Here is a 23,092-nt window from a genome sequence, read left to right as displayed (position 1 = left end):
ATTTCCATAAACAATAATTAACTTATGGTAGTCATCAAGGAAGGATACTGACTGCAATATTGGACAGAACAGCTCAACAGTCTTATGCATAAGAAAGGAGCCGGACTGTTCTCCAAGGAAGAGAATGGGAGCCTGAGTCTAATATAGAAGATGCCAAAGTAATACACGGTTTGGCGGTTTCATCAATTTGGGGGCCTTTAGTCTCACAAATGGCTAATTCTGGTTCAAACATGTAAGAACTAACCAGATATTCTGAATTACAATACAAACGAATGCTCTGGGCTCCTATCTTTGCTGAGAGGCAATGGGGGTAGTACGAGCCATGCCACAAACTAATACTGGCCTACACAAGGCCCCAGACAGACACTGTGCCTCTGTCTCCACGAACCTCACTTAGTCGGTTCTGAGAATTGTTCAAAGTTCACCTTCATCATGAAGAAATATTAAGTGAGCAACTAAAAGAGGTGTATAGCAAGACATGGAAAAAAGAGGGTGCTGGGAGTAGAATGGCAGCAGGAGATTGCTGGGTGAGCTTCTAGGGATCAACTCCATTATAAATGGAGCTTAGACCCCTGGGAGTTAGAGGGACTTAAGGAAAGAAAGAAACCACGAATGCAGCTCAGATGCAGACCCCTGTAACTGCTGGTTCCCACAGCTTTGCTATCTGCTATCCTGCTTATTAACATCCACGGGTGGTCATGAAAGACCTAGAGCCAATTGGTAAAAATCCTCTACACAAACAGGAAAACACTGTTATCAACCCACATTTCTCCCTGGCAGGGACACTGACCATATGCTTCCTTCTTGATATAAGACAAAAAGAAAATTTGACAATTGTTGATTATTCAGGATAACCACTGAGTTATAGAAGATAAGTGGGTGAATTTTCCAAACTTTTGGATTCATTTTCAAGTCTCAGTCCTTCTGAGAAGAAGGTTTGGTATGCATGAAAAAATCAGCTATTAAGTTCTCTCTTCTAAAATGCGAAGAGGTGAAATGTTTCTCTACAAGACAGGGAAATTTAGCTACACAGGTAACATCACTATTCCATAAGAGAGACTTTGGTACAAAGGAGAGAAATGATCCCAGGCGTCTTGTAATTCCCAGAGTTCCAGAAGAGGAAGGGACTTGGCAAAGTCATCTCATTGATTAACAGCCTGCGGCTCAGAAAATCACAAGTCTGGCTGGTGGCAGATGGGAGGTTGAAACCTATCCTTCCAAGTACACTTTCCACTATTATATGGCGACCTCACGGCTCAGCTGGAGGTAGCACCTGACCAGATTCTGTCTAAATATTCAGTCCCAGCAGGGCATGGTGGCTCATGCCTATAATCCCAGCACTTTGGGAGGCTGAAGCAGGTGGATCACCTGAGGTCAGGAGTTCATGACCAGCCTGGGCAACAAGGTGAAACCCTGTCTCTAATAAAACTACAAAAAAATCAGCCGGACATGGTGGCTGTAGTCCCAGATACTAGGGAAGTTGAGGCAGGCGGGAGGATCGCTTGAGTCCAGGAGGCGGGGGTTGCAGTGACCCAGGACTGCACACTGCACTCCAGCCTGGGCAACAGAGTGAGACCCTGTCTCAAAACAAAACAAAACAAAACAAACAAACAAAACAAACCAACCAATCCCATGCCTTCCCCTTTTTCTTACCAACAATGGCTCTTCTAGCTTTTTTTCAGCAAAAGCTGAGTGACTGTTTATCCAGTTGCCTTGACCTGCCTGGCAAAAAGCTAAAACCTTCAAGTGGAAGAAAGTGGAAGGAGGAGATGAAGAAAGGATAAGGAAAAGAGAGGCAGAGACCTGAAAGACCGACTCTCAAGAGCATGTCTCGTAAGATTCCACTATATTCCCAATACCATCCATCCCTTTACAGAAGGTCTTCACATCTGTCTGTATTTAAACTAAGAGTAAGGCCTCAATGGACACTCACCTCTGTATAAGACCTGAACATGTGCTCGTGCCAACTGACACTGTAGCTCTGCCATGGCCCAGACTATGTGTGTTCAACTCGGGGACAACCACTAAACTAATGAAGGAAGTGATTACTCCAGGTAAAAGACCTGGGCCCCAGCTGAGCTTGGATGCTTTGGAAGCACACAGCTCCGTGTCACTACCCGGGAATGCTCTTGTCATCTGTGATCCAAGACAACTCCACCTTGAATCCTTAAGTGGTTATTCAGGCTCAGTGGTACACATGCCCCCACTGATATGTGACCCAGCCCATTGAGAAACGGATGCAGGTTGCCCAGCCCCAGCCCTTATTTAGTCATGAAGCTTGGGATGTCCCAAATTCCCAGAAGTCCATTCTCCAGCATTGCTGGAAATAGTGATGACCCAGCCAGAGGTGCTACTCAACACCGTTCTTTCCTTCATTGTGTTGCAAATTCACTTAGTGGTCATCTTTCAGGGGGGCTCCTCCTACTACCCACCTGAGAATCCCGATCCTTCCCCTACCCAGAAGCACCTGGAAACTTCCGCAGTCTTCCCAGGAGCGACAAATACCGAAGACTGACACCACAGAATAGTCCCAGGGCAGCTTCAGCAGTTTTTGTAGCAACTGCAAGATAGATTCCCTCTTACAGTTAAATACCAAATTTTAATCAAAAAAGGCAGAGGAAATCAAGAGAAATGGTAAGATCCTGGCTAGACAGAGAAATCATTCTTAACATGGTTCATGATCTAGCCGAGATTTCCAGAAAACAGCTCCAAATAAACTCTCCATGTTAGAAGCACTCCGTTGAAGAGATTTCCGATCACGAACAACATTCACGGGGCAGAGAGGCTCTTCAATCCTGTTCTCCCAGGACAAATTCTCTGAAGCCAGATTTTCAGGGCACTCACCAGTTTCCATTCTACTGGCAGCTTCTCCAAAATGAATGTATGCACAAGTGGCCAGCTGTAGCCTAATACATACAACAGCTGTGGGCAAGAGTTTTCTTAGCATTTGAGCTGGGCAACAAATGCTTAAATGAGCTCCCACACTAAAATGAGGGAGGCAAGAGGCAAATTCAAAGCCTGTTTTCACCGCCTTAAAAACTGGAGGGTCACGCAGCATGAATGTAGACTAATGACACATTGTGGTAAGGCTCCAGTTGTTTTGACAGGAGACTTCAAATACTACGAAAGGGAGAGGTTTTCTGAGCTAATGATGTGCGAACACAATTTTGAAAATGCAATTAGCCAGAAAGTGCAAAGGCTCTGGGACAATTCCAGGACGAGTAGAATCAATTGGCCACTTGTAGTTAAGTTATAAGTCGAATGCAATTAGATAATGTTTCCTTTGTCACTTTAATTTCCCTGATATATCCAGCTTAGCTTGAATATACCTGTGTTAAGATGCTAAATATAATGCAGAATTCACTGAATTCCAGGGGTTAAAGAAATGTGGACCTGCAGAAATCCTGAATTAGCACTGTTTCTGGCTTGTTAAATTCTAACATGTCCTTCCTCTGATTTATCATCTTCTTCCTAACCCCAAAATGTTAAGTACCTCTCATTAGACACACACACACACACACACACACACACACACACACACACACACGAATATCATCTTTGGTTCTCAGTATTATCTCCTTGGTATTCTCAGTACACTCTCCTTTAATAATCTCAGTACAGCAAGTATCAATTCTAGGTAAACGACTCTGAACCAATCTGTGCCTCAATTTCTTGATATGTATAATGGGGAGAGCAACACATGTACTTTGTAAGACACTTTGTAAGACACTGTGAGATTGAGTTACCCAGGAAAAGTATCTTGAACTGAGCCCAGCACATAGTACTTGCTCAAAAATGTTAACTATAATTATGGTCATCTCCACCTTCAGCCCTACTTACATCTCGGCCCAAGGAGAGAAGGCATTGCCTGAACTCAGTTGCTCACTTCCTGCACCAACATGGAAGAAAGGTCTCTGAGAAACCTGGGAAAAACACAGGCATACCAATGCTGGTGCTAGCCTAATACTAATTAGGCTTGTTCACTGTTTTCACATTCATAAAACAGCACACTAAACTAGGAAAATGGTGACGTTCTCTACATCGTAAATTAGTAACTACTGGTCACTATTATGAATTACTAATAATTGCCATCCTTGATTTGCCAGCATAGGAAATCAACTCTATTTTCCCTCCCCTTCCTTTCTTAGGGCAAAATTTCTATGCCCTTCTTTTTATGTTTCCAACACCCATTCCTTTTCTTCTAATGATTTCCAATGGGAGTGACTCACAATTTCAGCTACAAGCATTGGAACCAAAATTCTTACTGTTACCAAAAAGGGATTCCAAAGTACGCTGGCAAAAGCTTGAAATGTTCCTTCAGGTAACTCCTGATTGGAGACGCTTTATTTCTAAGTTAAACGAATCATCACCTCTCCTTTCATCTGCTTTTCTATGTATGTGCTTATACTTTACGGTCATCCCTCCCCTCCCTCCTCACTATCCATGATATATCAGAGACTCAGTTTTTTCTCTTCCCTTCTGAGTGCCACATCACTGGTTGATCAATAAGCTCTCTCTCCTAAACCATCTTCCTTCCATCAATCCATCTGGCACACCACTGCCAGGTAAATGTTCCAGGAGCAATGAGGAGGACTCCTCAGACTGCTGTTCCAGACCCTCCCCCAGTGTCCGGCTTTAGCACTTGGGCTTCAGATGTCCTGGCCCACCAGTGAAATTGAAGAACTCATTCCAGGGCATACTCCCAACCTTTCTCGCTCCCAAGAATACTTAGGTCCTCCCTTTACTACAACCAGAAGCCTTCTCTGTGCTTCCTCCAACTGCCATGCCAACCTCTCCACAGCATCTCCTCTTCCACTCCCACCCCACCCCAGCCACACTGAGCTCCTCATCCTTGCTGAAATGTGCCATGTATCCTCCCATATTGCAACTCAGGAGCCAGTTCCCTCCTCCCCTCCTCTCCTTCAAGTCCCTATCCAGGTCTGCCCTCTCAAGAGTGCCCACCCTGACCACCCTGTCGGAAATTGCTCCCAGCATCCCCCACACTCCATCTTCCTCAACACGCCCTGTCTTTCTTCCACAGCACATCGCTTACTTATTGTGCTGTTTTCTGCCACACACACCCACTTCACCCCAACGAGCTCCACGAGCTCGTGGATCGTTCCTTGTTGACGCATCCCAAGTGCCAAGAATAGAGCCTGGCATGGGGAAGGTACTTCAAAAATAATTGCTGAATGAACTCACTGTTGCTCATTTTCCACCACAATCTCAAAACAAGGAAAACAGTTTCTCATGGAATGCGCTGCAGCTGGAGTTAAAGGTTTTGTCATTTCTCAACTCAGCTCATGCTCAACTAAAGTTGAGGTGACAAATGAGTCCTAGCTATAAAGCTTACATTTGTAGGTTTCACGCAACCCAGATGGATTATGTCTTGTGTGGATGTTAAATTTTTGTTACCTCTTTTAAAAAATTGAGAAAGTAAGAAAGATATATTAGGCCGGGCGTGGTGGCTCATCCCTGTAATCCCAGCACTTTGGGAGGCCGAGGCGGGCAGATCATGAGGTCAAGAGATCTACACCATCCTGGTCAACATAGTGAAACCCCATCTCTACTAAAAATACAAATATTAGCTGGGTGTGGTGGCAGGTGCCTCTAGTCCCAGCTACTCCGGAGGCTGAGGCAGGAGAATCACTTGAACCGGGGAGGCAGAGGTTGCAGTGAGCTGAGATTGTGCCACTGCACTCCAGCCTGGCAACAGTGCGAGACTCCACCTCAAAAAAAAAAAAAAAAAAAAAAGAAAGAAAGATATATTGAACTATCTTATGGCCCAAGCTAGATGCTCAGTCAACTGGTGGTCCAAAGCCAACTGGGCCCAAATGACAATGTGACAGGCCAGTCAGGTGAGTTTCCTAAGTTCTCCCCTAGGACCCATGGAGACCCTGTGAGGCCTTTAGGGCAGGCTGGCTTCATGGCCACATCCAACAGTCATACATGTACATTTATGCTGTAAGAAAACAATGATGACCCAATTTGAGTTAAGGGGCACAACTTTCCTCTATTCTTATACTAGGAATGTGATCTTTTTTTTTTTCTTTTTTCTTTTTTGAGACAGGGTCTCATTCTGTCATGCAGGCTGGTGGAATATAGTGACATAATCATAGCTTGCCACAGCCTTGACCTCCCAGGCTGAAGCAATCCTCTCACCTCAGCCTACTACAAAGCTGAGACTACAGGCACACACCACCAAACCTGGCTAATTTTTTTGAAATTTGGTGGATACAAAGTCTCACTATGTTGCCTGGGTTGGTCTTGAACTCCTGAGCTCAAGTGATCCTCCCACCTCAGCCTCCCAAAATGCTGGGATTATAGGCATGAGCCACTGTGCCCGACCTAAGAATGTGATCCTCAAAAGCTGAACTGGTGGCCATAGTGGTCCATGCCTGTAGTCCCAGCCACCCAAGAGGCTGAGGCAGGAGGATCACTTGAGCCCAGTTCAAGGCTGCAATGCACAATGATGATACCTGTAAACAGTCACTGCACTCCAGCCTGGGAAACACAGCAAGACCTGTCTCAAATAATAATAATAATACTCATAATCCTGAATGTTCCCAACCTGTATTAGCATAAATGACCAGCTCTCAAAGTATGGACTACGGTTCCCTAAAATACGTCCAGGGAATCCGTGAGGCTCTTCCTTTTCCAACTACCCTGTGCAAGGCCAGGTTCTGCTCATAGGGTCCAACCAAACAGCATATTGCAACAGAGTGAATGCAAAAGTAGGTATGAGATGCTAGTGTCTTCTATTAAGCTGTAAGTCATAGAGATCTGCAAAAATGGAAAACAATGCCTCTGTCCCACATCTTTTATTTTAGACAAGAAAACATTGTATTCTTCTAGAGATAGGGGTCTCATTCTGTCACCCAGGCTGGAGTACAGTGTGACCTAGCTCATGAAAGCCTCAAATTCCTGAGTTCAAGCCATCTTTCCACCTCAGCTGTACAAGTAGCTGGGACAACAGGTACTCACCATGGTCAGCTAATTTTTCCTTTTCTTTTTGTAGAGGCGAGGTCTCACTATGTTTCCTAGACTGGTCAAAATATATATATTTTTAATATAAATATATATTTATACAATATATAAAAACATATAAAATAAATCAAATATATTTGTTATATAGAAAATATATCAAATATATTTTATATATAAATATATATCATATATATTTGATATGTATCATATATTTGATATATAAATATATTTGATATATAAATATATATCATATATATTTGATATATAAATATATATCATATATATTTGATATATATCATATATATTTGATATATATTTATATAGAGAGATATATATGTGTATATTTTTTGAGACGGAGTCTTGCTCTGTAGTCCAGGCTGGAATGCAGTGGTGCAATCTCAGCTCACTGCAACCTCCATCTCCTGGGTTCAAATGATTCTCGTGCCTCAGCCTCTCCAGTAGTTGGGATTACAGGCACCCGCCACCATGCCTGGCTAATTTTTGTATTTTTAGTAGAGATGGGGTTTCACCATGTAGGAGAGGCTGGTCTCCAACTCCTGACCTGAAATGATCCACCCACCTAGGCCGCCTGAATTACTTTTTTAAGAGTATAAAAAGGTCTAAGAACTGCTGACATAAGCTATCTCTCAACTACCTACCCACTATCCCACTTCCCAAAAAAAGATCTTGGCAAAGAAGATATATATTCTTGTTGAAAATGCATGGGTTCGATTTCAAAATAAATATCTCACTGCTTAACTTACGTGTCAGAAAAGGAAAGATAAAGAGAAAAGAAAAAAAAAAAAAGGCATCAAACAGAAGACAGAGGAGAAGGGAAAAAAGACAAGGGTGTTTTACAAATCGATTTTACGTGAAAAAATTTGTTTCTCAAAAACCTGAGGTTCTTAACCAGAAAGAAGCCTCTAGATGGAATGAACGTTAGGGGACCTATGGATCCCTTGAAATGATATGCAGAAGTCTTTATTCTAAGGAAAAGGTCCACATTTTTCATCTGATTCTCAAGAGTCTGTAAGCAAAGGTCAAGAATCATGTGGTTGTTGATGTGCATTTTCAGCCCATGAAACAAACTTATCTCTGAGGCATTGAAGCTCAGTTGCAAAATAAAACAAAATTTTAAACATCAAGACAATTTTTCTAGGAACTCAAGCTCCTCTTCTGACAATGCTGCACTCTACCTTGTTATTAATGAAATCATCAACGCGACTACTTGCTTATCAAAGAAGGCAGCCGTGAGGGATGGCTCTGCTAGAGTTATCCTGGCCACCTCTCTCCGTAATCACTGTTTTAGGTGACAAGAGTGGGCAGTAACAATTTTCTTTTCAGCCAAGCCCGTGTGTGTGTGTGTGTGTGTGTGTGTGTGTGTACCACAATTGAGGGTTTTGATCTTAAAATCTGAGGATATTGAGCTGAAACCTTTTCAAGCACAGGGAGGCAGTGCAGTGTGGGTGTGTGCTTTGGAAGAAAAGGCCCTCCCTGATTAGCAAGTCAGAAGACTTGGATTTTTGACCATGTGCAGAGGTTCACGCCTGTAATCCTAGCACTTGAGAGGTTGAGGCGGGAGGGTGATCACTGGAGATCAGGAATTCAAGATCAGCCTGGTCAACATGGTGAAACCCTGTTTCTACTAAAAATACAAAAAATTAGCCAGGCACAGTGGTGCGTGCCTGTAATTCCAGCTACTCTGGGGGCTGAGGCATGAGAATCGCTTGAACCTGGGAGGCAGAGGTTGCAGTGAGCCAAGACCGTGCCACTGCATTCCATCCTGGGCAAAAGAGTGAGATTCCATCTCAAAAAAAAAGAATAACCTGGGTTTTCATCCGGTTGTGACACCTTATCTCCTAATTTCTTTATTTTCTGGGAATGCTGCTGTGTCTGAAACTGGCCAGTGAAACTCACAAACCTATTCACCAGCACCACACCTGGCTAGGGATGCTCGGAGAGCAGGGCTCCCTGCTGCTCTCCTGAGGCTGAGGTTCCCAGAGACATGCTCAGTAGAACATGGCCATGTTCCTTCATCTCCCAAGTGGGTGAATGAAGCTCTCCTTGCAAGCATGCACAACGGCTCCACGCCAAAGCTTCCCACAGAACACAGAACCTGGCTATAAGACTCCATCAAACGGTAGGGTTCTCTCGCCAACTCACATACTGAAAGTCTCAAAGACACAGGAGAGCTGAACCCTAGAACAATGAGGCAGTCTTCACTATCACAACAATTCCTATTAAGCATCTGTATGTGTAAAACTATGCCGCGAGTTCTCCATTCATTCATTTGCAGAATCTCCAACCTCATTTAAGAGGCACTGAGATCCACAGAAGTTAAATAACCAAGAGGTAACAGCCTCAAAATTGCAAGCTCAGATATGCTGCTAACTTCTTTGTCTGACACTAGGCAGCCCCCTCCTCTGTCTGTAACTAAAGAAATTCATAAAGTTCAGGCCCAAAGACGAACTAGCCATCAATTAAATCCAAGGAGTAACCTATTAAGTACTTTTACAGAAACCAACAGAAATAAATTCTGCTTCAAATAGCATGAGGCTTTACTCGTGTTGACCCCCAAGACAAACTTTTCTGCACAGTGCACATGCACAACAAACATGCTCATAAAATACCCGGATTAAACCAAAAATTGCCAGCCAGACCCTGAAGAACATATGTGCCACCGTTCAAGACTGAAATGTGAACTCCAGTGCCTTCACATTTCAATAATCCATCCAACTACTGAAAACATCCAAAAACAGGAAAAAGGGCCAAAAACCCTTTTTTCATCATTTTCAAATCAAATGAAGTTGTTCACATTATTTCAGATAACATGTGTTTTCTTCCAGGCTTAGAGGTCACGCTCCTGGGTCAAATGTCTGCCAGGAACTCTTTTCTGGGGAGTAAAACTGCTGACAGGACGATTACAGATTCAACTACATCACCAGGGCGGCCGAGGAGACTTAATATCTACGATTCAAGCTCACTGGAGAGGTCTCCTGGGTCAAAAACTTTTACCAAAAAAAAAAAGAAAAAAAAATTTTTAAAAAGCGTTCTTTTCAAGGAAGCTTCCACACCCACTGCCTCTTAAAATACACTGTTTGGAACATAGTGGGCTCTCAAGAAATCGCGTTGGATGAACACACCAAACTTAGACTAGGAAATGTGGGCGGGTGGATAGTGTTGTGCATAATTCTGGGGTTTGTTTCAAGTCATTAAAGATCCTCACTCAACATATAAAGTCAATACAAAAATAATACTTCCGTGCATTTTATAGGCTCCACAAGAGGTTTCCATGCATGGCATCCTATTTGGTTCTCCTAATGGCCCTGTGGGAGGCTAGTGTCACTTAGACTGGACAGCAAGAGATCTTGGGCCACAAAAGATGGAGTGACTGGCCCAAGGTCACCACTGGGTAAGCACTCACACCAGGATGCAAATGCACGTCTTAGGATTCCTGGCCAATGGCACTTCCCATTACATTAAGCTGCCTAAGCAGTGATTTTATGAGACACCACCTTTAGATGATCTCACTTCCATATATTAACAATTTTAGAAGGTGACAAGCCAAAGAATGGAAATTTCATAGAACAATGACACATGAGAGCTTTCAGTGGTACCAGACCTGGAGGGGAGAACTGTCCTTTGCTTTGCCGATTTTCTGGGGGTAACCATAACTCAAAAGCTCAAATCTCTATCAGCCATGGAGTGTGAAGGAGAGCAGGGGTCTAGCCATCCCTAGAGTCAGAACCACGGAGAGCCAAAATACAACAGGGCACCCCTCTCAACCCTTACATAGCATATGCACTAACTTAGCACCGTTCAGGTGAAAGTGAAAGTCGAAGGTGATGTTCTGTTTTTAACAGTCTGTGTCACTGTATCCTTCTCTAAGCTCCAAAGGCCCTACAGATCATCTCTTTGAATCAGCCCTGCACTGCCAATCTGACGATGCCTTCAAGACAGCCCTTCGATCCCTTTCAGGTGACTCTTTAATAGGTCACATATCTCCATGATGTCCAATTGGCAGTGCAGAAGTAGCCCTCGCAGGGCAGACAGAGGGGCTGCAGATGGGTTATCTGGTCACTTGTGTCATTATACTCTCAATTCAGAAGAGATGGGTTTAAAATTCAGGGAGTGCATCTAGAGGCAAGCTTCGGGCTTACCTTCTCAGACCACAGATGCAGCCCTGGTAGCAACTTGATTTCTAGGACACAACGGTTTTTTTCTTTCCTCAGAGTCAAGGGGTACATGTGCATGTTTGTTACATGGACATATTGTGCAACACTGAGGTTTGGGCTTCTACTGAACCCATCACCCAAACAGTGAACACGGTACCCAATAATTCATTTTTCAACTCTTGCTCCCCTCCCTCCCAGCTTTTAGCATCCCTAGTGTCCACTGTTTCCACCTTTATGAGGTACTCAAGATACTGATACAAACAACTACCCCGGGTCCTCAACCCATATGGTTCCACCAACAATGATGAATATTACAACAGCTAACAAAGTTGCCCTTACTGGCTGCTTCCTAAGAACCAGGCACTTTGCTTCACATATTATTTCATTCTACTTTCTCAAAAAACCTTATCATCTCCATTTGACAGATGAAGAAATTAAGGCTACAAGAAAGTGAACAACTTACCCAAAGTCACTCAGGTAAGAAGAGGTGGAGTTAAGATACCTGGCTTGGACACCAACAGCAAAACCTGTCCTCAGGCAGGAACACAGACAGTCTAATGCCAGTTTTCTTTTTATCAGCTCCCCCTACGTCCTCCATCCTATGCCCATTATATTTAGACCCCCTTTCCGGCAGAACATACCTTCAAAATGCCCATTTGACTTGCACTGGAGCAAGGCCGGAAGGTGCAGCACCACCTCCTACTGGGCAATCAGAGTGCTGTGCAGGGAAGTCTGCTGCTCAACCTTGAGGCTGCTCCGCCGTCAAGGCAAATGGGCCCAGTCTGCAATTTTAACCTGAAGCACCATCTACAAACCACCTCCCCATCCTCAGCAAAAGCCAAGACTCCCTGAACTCTGCCTTGGAGAACGGAAGTACCAGAAAAGGCCCAATGCATGCAGGATTACTCCACCTTCCTTTCTTTCTTTTATTGACACAGAGTCTCAGTATGTTGCCCAGGTGGGATTTAAACTCCTAGGTTCAAAGCATCCCCGTGCCGCAGCCACCATGCCGGCTCAATTCCTCAACATTTTATTATCCTAATCTTAATTATCACTGCCAACTAAGGTAATGGTGCCTCCTTTCACTGGGAAAACACTTTCAAAGTCTTTTTTTTTTTTTTTTTTTTTGGAGATGGAGTCTTGCTTTTGTCACCCGGGCTGGAGCGAAGTCTCTTAGTTTCCTCCCCACGGTTTCGTGCACTAGACCCCGAAGCAGGCAAGCTGAGCATCTTTATCCCCATTTTTCAGAGGAACGACTAGAAGTCAGGGTTTGCCCAAGGTCAAACAACTAGCTGGTTGCAAAGTAAGAACTGGAAGCCACTCATGTTATTCCTTCCGCTACACCTCCCTCCAGAGACAGGGCTGGCCAGCATCGCACGGAACAGGAAATTGAAATGGCTCCCGGTAAGGCAGCGAGCCTGCCAACTACCGAGAGGAGCTGACAAGTGACCCAAACCCGCCCAGAATTTAAAATGCCTCCTCAAAGGAGTTGCCGACTAACCTCCTCCCACCTGCTGCAGTGAAGAAATAAGTTCCAAGAGTCTGCAACCCACCATGCCTGTTTTTCCACGGGAAGGACCAAGTTAGAAAGGAAGCTGGAATAAGTGGGATGCTGTTGAAGAACTAAGATGTAGAAGCAGTTTCCCAATATGAACTTACTAGCTTTTTTCCCACTCCTATCACATCGCCACTCCCCCCACACACTTCCCTTAATCCCCACCCCTTAACCACAGAACTGTAAGAGGGGCAAAGCAGAAGAGACAGAAATCCTCCCAAAACAGCACCAGCTGCAGCAACTACCAGGCACACAGGGTAAAACCCGATTAAAAGATGGAAATATTCTAAGAGCAAAGTCATGCACTGAAAGACTCATGCACCATTCCCAAAATATTGAAACAAATTTCAATCACTTTACCTGAGTTGTTTTAGCTCTTCTGCCTTGCATGCTGTTGCTATGGCTAATTTGTGGGTTGGTGGCACCTTCAGAGAGACAGTGAGATTTCCTACAGGGAAGTGTGTTATAATTACTGTACGGAGGAGTCTCTTCAGCAGCAGCTGGTGGCATCTTATGGTTTGCAAGATTGGGAATATCAGACACCAAATTCCGACAGTAGCCTGCAAATTTGCTCCCCGGCCCCCCGTTTGCTGTCACTCCAGAGTTTTTCTGAGCATACAAGTCACCCAAGGAATTGGCTCTCTGACAGGTGCTGAGCTGCCGCGGACTCGCCCGCGTTTCCATCCCCCGAGCCTCCTCACAGTCCTTCTCTTCCGCGGAACCCAAGATTTCTTCGTTGCTTGTTAAATGTTCTTGGCTCAGATCAGAGAGTGAGAATTCCAGGCTGTCCTCCCGCCAGATGTCTGCAGATTTGGAGCGTTTCTTCTTAAAGCTCGCCGTCTCCATGAAAGTGGGCCCATTGGATGTATAGGAATGCTGCCTCCTGCCTCCCTCAGCCAAATATGTAGCGTCATCCCCGTAAAGCCTGCTCTCCTCAGAGTCTGGCATGCTCTGCACAGAGGCTGCCGTGAGCACGATGCTGCTGTCTACGCTGGGAGTGACAGAAGAGTCAGTGTAAGACACAGGTCTCAAGCCCATGTCCACTCGGTCCACCCAGATGGGGCTCCCGAAGTCTTCTAGGGTACCATCTTGGGAGAAGGGCTCCAGGCCATTTTCAGCCAGGGACTGGGGGATGCTGGGGGTGCTGCTGGATCGCGTGCTTACTTCGGAGTTCCTGTGGATCACCTTCCCCGAGGAAGCGTGCCTGGTCCGCCGCGTCTTGTGCGAGAGGCGGAGGGAGCGGGACGTGTGCTTGCGCCCCAGGCTGGCATGCTTTTCTCCATAAAACTCGTGCTCTACATGTTGACTTTCTGCGTTTCCCATGGTTTTATGGTCTGCAGCAAAGCGGGGGGAAAGGGGGAGAACCGAGTCACTATCAGTACAGGTATAGGCATCTCAGAGAAAGAGCTCAGCCTGCAGGGAGGGTTAGAACACCTTGGCTCACAGGGGTTGTCGGGAAAGTAACAGCACAACTTCCTCCATGCACCTGGTAGGTTCTTGGACTCTTACCTGGGAGCAGGTCAACAGTAACATCATCTACTGAGACTGCCCCCTGAGATGTGAAATGAGCTCTTAAACATGAGCATCAGACAGTTAGATTTGTCTCTGCCCAGAGGGACGATGGCCACAAGCCACAGCTGAGAGCGCTGCTTTTGTACAGCCGGAAACTCCGCTGACCTGGTCTTCCTTACTAAATATCTGAAGCTCTACTCCTATCTGTAAATTGAAAACTCTGAAAGTACAAACCAAAATGTTTACCAAAGGAGTAATTTCTGTTTGAAATGATATACATATTTCAAAACACAAAACTTAGAGGTGCGTTTGGTAACCTCCTTCCCTCCCTGCCAATGGGTACTTTTGGTTTTTTTTTTTTTTTTTTTTTTCTCTATTTGAGCTCTAATAATACTTCAAAATCAATCAAAAATGGAAAACCTCAAAGTATAAGTCTGATCAACTTTTCCTAGTAAATCAAAGTCAAAAATTTAAAAAAGCTTTTGACTTTTAATGTCACAGTCTTCTGAGAACCTGGATTTTTAGGGGCATTTTGGGAGGGCTATGGAGGAGTGGTGGGGATGGGCAAAACAAAATAGAAACTCCGCTCTCTGCTTAGCAGTAGATTAATGGGTTTATTTCTGGGAGCAAATCCAACCTGCGAACATTAATCTGGTACAGCGTGCCCTGCAAACAGAAATTCACATTGTGAAACCACTAAGTGTGATTCAGCCTTCTGGGGCCCCCCAATTAATTCAAGTCCCTCCTTAATATTTTTACAGTCTCTCTCACTGACCCGATGACACAATTCTGTTATCCACAGTGGGAAAGAGACACATCTTCAAAGCTCGACAACTGTGACTCTACTTAGCCTATTCTCCTTGATCCGTGAGGTCTCTCTGGCACACTTCAAATTCTATGCACTTAAGATAACGCACATGAAAATAGTTGGAAAGGAAAGAAGAAAAACAGAGTAACTAGGCATATCTCTGAGGTGGTTCTTTTAACCACCTAGCGAGTCATTCATTCAGAAAATACACATTGAGCACCTACCACGTTCTAGAAGCCAGAGATACAGCAGGGAACAAAAGGGACACATCCCCTACTCTCATGAAGCTAAATTCTAGCCAGGGAAGGCACGCAATACACAAGAAAGTAAAAGGCATGGTGGCAAAGCAGGAAGTGATATTACCGTGATCATTGCAAAGAGATCGAAACAGCCTGGAATACAATATACCTTCACATTGATCCTAGACTTACTCTATAATTCCACTGTTCAGGCTAAAATGTTACTGAAACTCTCACCAGCACATCTTTACTGAAATAAAATTTGTTGCAATACAAAGGGAAACCCTCCATTGAATGTTCCAGTGAGTTCAGGGATAACTCATACAGACACCAGATGTTAAGCTATTCCCAGTCTGGAATATTCCCCACCAGGTCACACATCAGAGGAATCTCAGAGGGAATTTTCCAAGAAAGACAATCTCCTTTTTACTAGTAGCAAGTAGATTTCAAAGCAATATGTTCATGCTTCTCTGGTATCTTTAAGAAGCAAGAAAAAAGATAAAAACGAAAAGATCAACGGTCTGTGCACAACCATTTATATTATCTAAATTCCTAAGAATGGCACATGCTACATTTCTTACAAGTAAAATAAATAAATGTGCATTTCAATAACACTAAAGGCTTTAACCAATGCCTTGGAGTTCTTTAGTTTTTTAAAGGATATATTGAGATACCTGGATGTGCCTATGTAACTATATGTTTTGCCAATAAATAAAGACTTAGAACCAAAGTTAGTCACAGCCCCATTTTAAGAAGCACAAAGGTTTCAATTTAAAAGAGGAAAGGACTATGATGAAATAAATCGAGTAAAAGAAAAGGCAAAACTGTTGCCTCAAATATGCTAAGATTTACCCTCCTCTAGCACATATATCAAAAGTTTGCAAATATAAATTGACAGATATATTTTCAACAACAGCTTTCTGGTAAGGCTTGTTTCTGCCAACAGAAAACTCATCAAGTTAAAAGCCTCAGGAGAGGTTTTCCTGAAGGAAATGGCCCCAACCTTCAAGAATTACCGCACTCCATGTATCACGCTGACGGCTCTGTTATATTCATAGCATTTTTAGTAGCAAGATTCTTTTCAGCTGGCCAAGGTAGGCAAGAAGCCACTTTTATCTTCAGAACTAGAATGTAGACAGGAATGCCAAATCTCCTAAATCCTACTAAGAGAAACTCTCAGGGGATGGCCTAAGGAGCGTAAGTGGCAAGTTTGAAGCAACTGAAGTTAAGAAAAATAAGTTTCTAGGGACTGCTGAAACACCTTTCAATTTGAAAGCTGTTCCTGAAAGGTTAGTAAGAACGATGAAAGCCCATGTGGATCAGTGGAGGACTCTGAAATAACATCAGTGTGAAAAGTTGAAATAGCTCATTGCATACAGGAGACGGCATCTCCGCTTCAGAAACAACCCCTGCCCCACTGGCAAGCCCCAGAAAGTTGGTGAATTATAAGTTTTTTTTTTTTTTTGGAGACAGAGTCTCGCTCTGTCGCCCATGCTGGAGTGCAGTGGCGCGATCTCAGCTCACTGCTAGCTCCTCCTCCCGGGTTCACGCCATTCTCCTGCCTCAGCCTCCTGAGTAGCTGGGACTATAGGCGCCCGCCACGACGCCCAGCTAATTTTTTGCATTTTTAATACAGACGGGGTTTCACTGTGTTAGCCAGGATGGTCTTGATCTCCCGACCTCGTGATCCGCCCGCCTCGGCCTCCCAAAGTGCTGGGATTACAGTCATGAGCCACCACACCCAGCCAGTGAATTTAAGTTTTACCCTTTCCATGTACATATGTAAAATGCCAGCTACTTCCATCATCTTAATTTCTTCCTATTCCATCTTACTTAACCCTTTTTATTTTTATCTTCAACAAACAAAACCTGATTTGCATTTTATATTTGCCTGGGTTTTGTTGCTCCTGTAGTACAAAGGAAGCAAATTCAGGGCAGAAATTTACTTTTACTTTTTTTATGGCTTCCATAAGACTAGAAATATTCTACGCATGATAAAGAATCATAAATATTGGTGCATTTTAGTAACAAAAGCAAAAAGTGAAGGACCAGCACCTCACCAACATCATCACACAGTCACTAGGTAGGAGAGAGAATATTTGGGACAAGAAGGACAAGCTGAAATGCAGAAACTGGGATTGACAGTGAAAAGGAGGATGCCAGAAAACTGGTACTAGATCTCAAGCTGGAAAACATTACCAGGTTTAAATTCATTAAACTCTTAATTTCCGACTATGACTTACTTCTATAGAATGTTAGTGGTCCCATGCTCTCATGTTTAGGGACTAGGTAGGAGGTAGGTAGGACAAGTTTTTAGCCTAAGAACAACTCTCAATATTCAAACCTCAAGTCTGGCTTCTCGTGCTTTTCTTTCGTTCCAATCTTCTAAGTCAAGCTTGTTCAACGCGTAGCCCGCAGACCACGTGGATAGCTTTGAATGCAGCCCAACACAAATGCATACACTTTCTTAAAACACTAGGAGATTTTTTTGCGATTTTGGGTTTTTTTGGCTCATCTGTTATCGTTAGTGTTAGTGTATCTTATGTGTGGCCCAAGACAACTCTTCTTCTTCCAATGTGGCCCAGGGAAGCCAAAAGACTGGACATCCCTGTTCTGAGTTCTGGCTTCCTTAGCCTGCCTCAGGGCCTGTGCCTGTCCCTCTGCCTAGAACGCTCCGCCTTTCCGCCTCCTCCACCAAGTTCCTTCAGACCTTCAATCAAATGTCCCCTTGTCAAGGAGGCCTTTCCTGACCCCTCCATCTAAAATGACACCGAGTGCTGCAGAACTCAACATTTCTTACCCCTCTTCTTTCGCTTTTCGCCTTCACATTGATCATAATTGTAACCAACAATATATATTTCACTTACTGGTCTTTCCTATTCTCTACTGGTCTCTCTTATTCTCTCTTCCCACTAGAGCCTAAGCTTCAGGAGGGCGGGAACTGTCTTGTTTCCTGCTGTATCCTCAGTGCCTAGAACCCAGCCTGAGAGGTTGTAAGTGGTCCATTAAAAAAGCACTAAAAACTCAAAGGAAAAAAAAAATACTGGAATGAATGAATGACAGACACTTTAATGTAAGATGTGAAAACTCATACAACTACAATGCAACATAGGTGAGAACATGACCATAATGCGAATGAGACACAGCACACATCAGTCTTAAATACACTAGTCTCTTCTCTCAGGATGCCTGGAAGATACTTCCCCATCAGCTCGCTGCTCCCTGGGCCCTTTCCACCTGCAGGTCTGTGTCCGTCCCTTACTCTGGACCACTGGGTTGAAGGTCACCCTGATCTATGAACTTAGGGGTGAGGGTGTTCAGCTTGTGCTCCAGTGTGTTCCCCTCCCCACCCCCAGTGCTTCCTGGGGAAAGAATTAAGGGCTTGCACCTGTTTCATTCCACTGAGTTCTTGCCTTCAGTTACTATCTTCCTCTTCCTTTTGGAGCTGCAGTGCAGAGGTTCAGGAATGAGGTTAAGAATTGAGAGAGCAGCTCTCCCCATAGTCAGGGCAATGAGTGCAGAACTGCTCAGGCCTAGGAGGATCCAGAGAAAGTGGGGGCAAAGGAGACTAAGTGGCATGATGGGCAAGAGTGTCATCTGAAAGTGGTATGGGGTCAAAGCATCAGGAGTTCCCAGGGGAGTGCTTAGGGCCAGGGATCAAAGACAATAGGATGAGTGTGATTTTTCTATTCTTACCAATACCACGATCCTCTCTTAAAGTGATGAGTTAAACTTTTCAGTAAGTAATCACCTTAAAGGCCTTTAAATCCCATCAAATTAAATGCAGATGCTCCTCCATTTATTATGGGGTCATATCATCATAAACCCACTGTAAGGTGAAGATATCCTAAGTCAAAAATACATTTAATACACCTAACCTACCAAACATCATACCTGAGCCTAGCTTACCCTAAATGTGCTCAGAACACTTACATTAGCCTACAGTTGAGCAAAATCATCTGACACAAAGTCTATTTTAAGTATTGAATATTTGTTGAATATTTATATATAATAAGTGTTGAGTATTTCATATTCAACACATATTTCATGCAACTTATTGAATACTGTGCTGAAAGTGAAAAACAAAAGGATTGCATGTGTACCACTGTAAAGTTAAAAAAAACACAAGTCAAACCACCCTAAGTTGGGGACTGTCTATACATAGTAAAGGAGTCAAAAGGTATTTTAAGAAACTTTATCAATATGCATAAATACTTGTTTGTTAGGGTGGTTCATATATATCTGATAGGTGGTCATTTCTCAGGGACTGCTTTTATAGATTTATTAGGTTACTAAGTCTTTAAAAAAAAAAAAAGATATAGAACTATACACATACATTGAAACAATGTCAAATTCCTGGCTTTGGTATTTTACTATAATTATGCAAGATGCAACCATCAGAAAAAACTGGGTGATGGTTACATTTCCTGCATACAATTTCCTGTGAATCATAATTATTTTGAAATAAAAAGTTAAACAAACAAAATGAGTCTTAATTAACTAACTGAATAGTCTAATGAAACTGTAGGTTAAAGTGAGAGTTCTTCCAAAAAAAATGTAGTTGAATCCCCTTTTATTTTTAGCTGAAAAGCATCTAGAATATTCTAACATAATTTCAATGAATTAGGCAACAACAACAAAAAAAACAAGCATTTATTGAGCATCATCTAGCAAAATGTGATCAGAAAGTACAAAGCAAACACAGAACAGTGGTCCAAAATGAGGTTTAATAAAGAGGTGACATTGATTATCTGAGGATAAAGCTTCTGTCTTAACAAACTAGTGAAAAATATAAGTTTTTAATATCTGGTGCCAGCAAGTTGGAGTAAACCAACTAACGCCTATCTTGCCCCAGCTAATGACAACTAAAAACTCTGGACTAACAAGTAAACAAAAGCAAAAAAAAAAAGATCAAAACCTGAGGATGCCACCCATTTAAGGGTGAGTTTCCTATTTTGTTTTTATTGTCCTAATTTCTCACCCAGCCTTATACCAAGGGTGAGTATAGCTCCAGTGAAGCTACGACACAGGCAACAAAAACTCTGGATCAGACCTTGTTGTTCTACCCAGAGGAATCAAGAATGGTCCCTGTAAGCCAGAGAGAGTGTGGAGATCTCAGAGAAAAGAGAACTGGAAAATAACATCCCATAATGGTGCATATAAATCTGCACAAGTGCCAGGCTCACTCCTCAGATGCACATGCCTAGGACTGATTCAAAGCAAGACAGCAAAAGCTTTGAGAACTGAATCAAGACATAAACCACAGCCCAACCCTCAGACTAACACCTGAGTGGTGCACAAACAGGACAAATTCAAAGTAGTATACCAAAGGCTTTGAAAACTGAACTGACATTAGAGCCTCCACCCACGGAGGTGAGACAGCACTTACAATCTGAACCCAGTCAGGTTGACTGCCTGCAAAATAACAACAAGGAAAAATCAATATTCTCCAGATGATGAAGCAAGACCTGGAGTATCACGACATAATATTCAAAATGCCCACAATGCATTTCAAAGAACCAGGAAAATTTGATTAGCTCTCAGGGGTAAGGACAATCAATAGATGCCAATCCCAAGGTGGCCCAGATGTTGGAATTATCAGACTTTTAAAGCAACTATTGCAAGTGTGCTTCCTGAGTAAAAGTAAACACCCTTGAAATTAATGAGAAACTTAACTGCTTGCAATGCCTGTGTAAGATCATTATGAACATCAATGATGATATTAATACATGAGTAAAGGCTGGGCGTGGTGGCTCATGCCTGCACTTTGGGAGGCCAAGGAGGGTGGATCACTTGAAGTCAGGAGTTGGAGACCAGCCTGACCAACATGGCAAAACCCCATCTCTACAAAAATACAAAAATTAGTCAGGCAAAGTACACGCCTGTCATCCCAACCCTACTTGGGAGGCTGAGGCAGGAGAATCACTTGAACCCAGAAGGCAGAGGCTGCAGTGAGCCAAGATTGTGCCACTGCACTCCAGCCTGGGAAATAGAGCGAGATTCCTTCTCAAAAAAAAAAAAAAAGTACATGAGTAAACAAATAGAACACACATAAAAAAGAAAGGTCAACCCTATATGACCCAAGATACAGCACATACCTTGCATTTTTAAACCACCTGTACTGCGTAAGGAAATATTCCAGTTAACAGAAAGCCAACCTGTGGTCAAAGTCCTGGGTATAAAGAACATAGAAAAACACTTCCACAACCACAGATTGTTGAGAGGGAAAACAGGGAAGGAAAGAAAAAGACACAAGGGAATCTGGAAACAACTTCATCACCTTGAGGACTAAGGAGGTTGTAATAATATTAGGATGTCTAATGCCCTCAATTATCCCAGAGGTTCCAGTGGTGCTCCTGGCAGACAGTAGGATGCCCCACCCTCTAGCGGAAGAACAGGAAAGTTCCACATGAACAATGCCTAGCCCTGTGGGTCAGCTGGCCAGGGCTTTTCCTGTGTGGGAGTAAATAATCCAAAAGGTGATTCCACCACTGGGATCAAACATCTCTAGTGCAAATTCTTCTCATCCTCCAGAATTAAAATCTTAGATTTGAGATGCACATTTAAGATACGGACTTTGAGAGAGTTAAAAATTCTCTCCAAGAGTATTAAGATGTGGCCGGGCACAGTGGCTCACACCTGTAATCCTGGCACTTCGGGAGGCTGAGGCAGGTGGATCACTTGAGGTCAGGAGTTTGAGACTAGTCTGGCCAACATGGTGAAACCCCATCTCTACTAAAACTACAAAACTTAGCTGGGCGTGGTGGGGGGGGAAGTCTGTAATCCCAGTTACTCCGGAGGCTGAGGCACAAGAATCGCTTGAACCCGGGAGGCGGAGGTTGTAGTGAATTACACCACTGCACTCTAGCCTAGGTGACAGCAAAACGCTGTCTCAGGAGGAAAAAAAAAAAAAAAAAAAGAATATTAATATGTAAATATTTCACATGCCTATATACATGATAAATCTGTGTAAGAATTTTAAAAAGCAATTATTCCGGATGGATTGCTTGTAGGGCAATTTTCACAATTATACCTTTTTTTGGTATTTTCTAATGTTTTTATACTAAATATGTAATTCATTTTAAGGAAAGTAAAATAAATAGAACATGCCAACAGGTTTTTAAGTCACTGAATTTTTTTTTACAGTTGAAGAGAGTGAGGATGTGGGCACTATGCTGACAGCTACAACAAAACGGCATCAAACCCAAACTCTAAAACAGATGGCCTGGGAAAATTACCTAAGATGAAGAAAATACAACCTAGCTTGAACTTACTCCACTTTTTCACTATGTTTCAATGGCACACTGACCTCCTCTCATTGTATCTATGGCAGGGTTATTTGTACACTGGCACATCTGTCTTGTTTTGAAGTACCCTCTTCTCATTTTATTATAAAAATCTCAATGGCAGAAACCATATCTTACTTGTGATTGAAATTTTAGTCTAGCTCTTCTGAGTGGGAATGTTCAACACCGACACTCCCTTATAACAAGGGTACTGCAAATACATAAAACCTTAGATCTCACTGGTGGGCCCATGATAATCCAATTTATATCATATTCAAGTCAACAGTTAACTGTGAAAGCAAGGCTTCTCTGTCGTTGGGAAGGACGTTGTGAAATCTGACCAGAAGGCATTTAATGATGTAAGTTATGATGATTAATAATATAAAATCTCACTCCCCTGAGGTATTTAGAAACTTATTAAAATAAACGTAATCATTACCCTTCTATGACTTGAAAACAGGCCTCCAAAACTGCAGGAGAAAGGATGAAATGTATTTATTTCTAAGTTAAATTTGAAGCGAAATCACAAG

At 43.1% G+C, this 23,092-nt stretch overlaps 1 protein-coding gene across 5 annotated transcripts in view; it reads right to left on the bottom strand.

Moving 5' to 3' along the window:
- Positions 1 to 23,092, bottom strand: part of TIAM1 (TIAM Rac1 associated GEF 1) — a 348,490-nt gene that overhangs the window by 135,976 nt on the left and 189,422 nt on the right. For all 5 annotated transcript variants that reach the window (XM_037990630.2, XM_073009856.1, XM_073009851.1 and 2 more), the window contains one exon: positions 13,078 to 14,051. In XM_037990630.2, the coding sequence (XP_037846558.1) occupies positions 13,078 to 14,040 (963 nt within the window). In that variant the 5' untranslated portion in view covers positions 14,041 to 14,051. The remainder of the gene's footprint in view (positions 1 to 13,077; positions 14,052 to 23,092) is intronic.

Source organism: Chlorocebus sabaeus, chromosome 2, assembly GCF_047675955.1.
Source record: "Chlorocebus sabaeus isolate Y175 chromosome 2, mChlSab1.0.hap1, whole genome shotgun sequence".
Classification (NCBI taxonomy): domain Eukaryota; kingdom Metazoa; phylum Chordata; class Mammalia; order Primates; family Cercopithecidae; genus Chlorocebus; species Chlorocebus sabaeus.
This window is presented reverse-complemented; position numbering and strand designations above follow the sequence as displayed.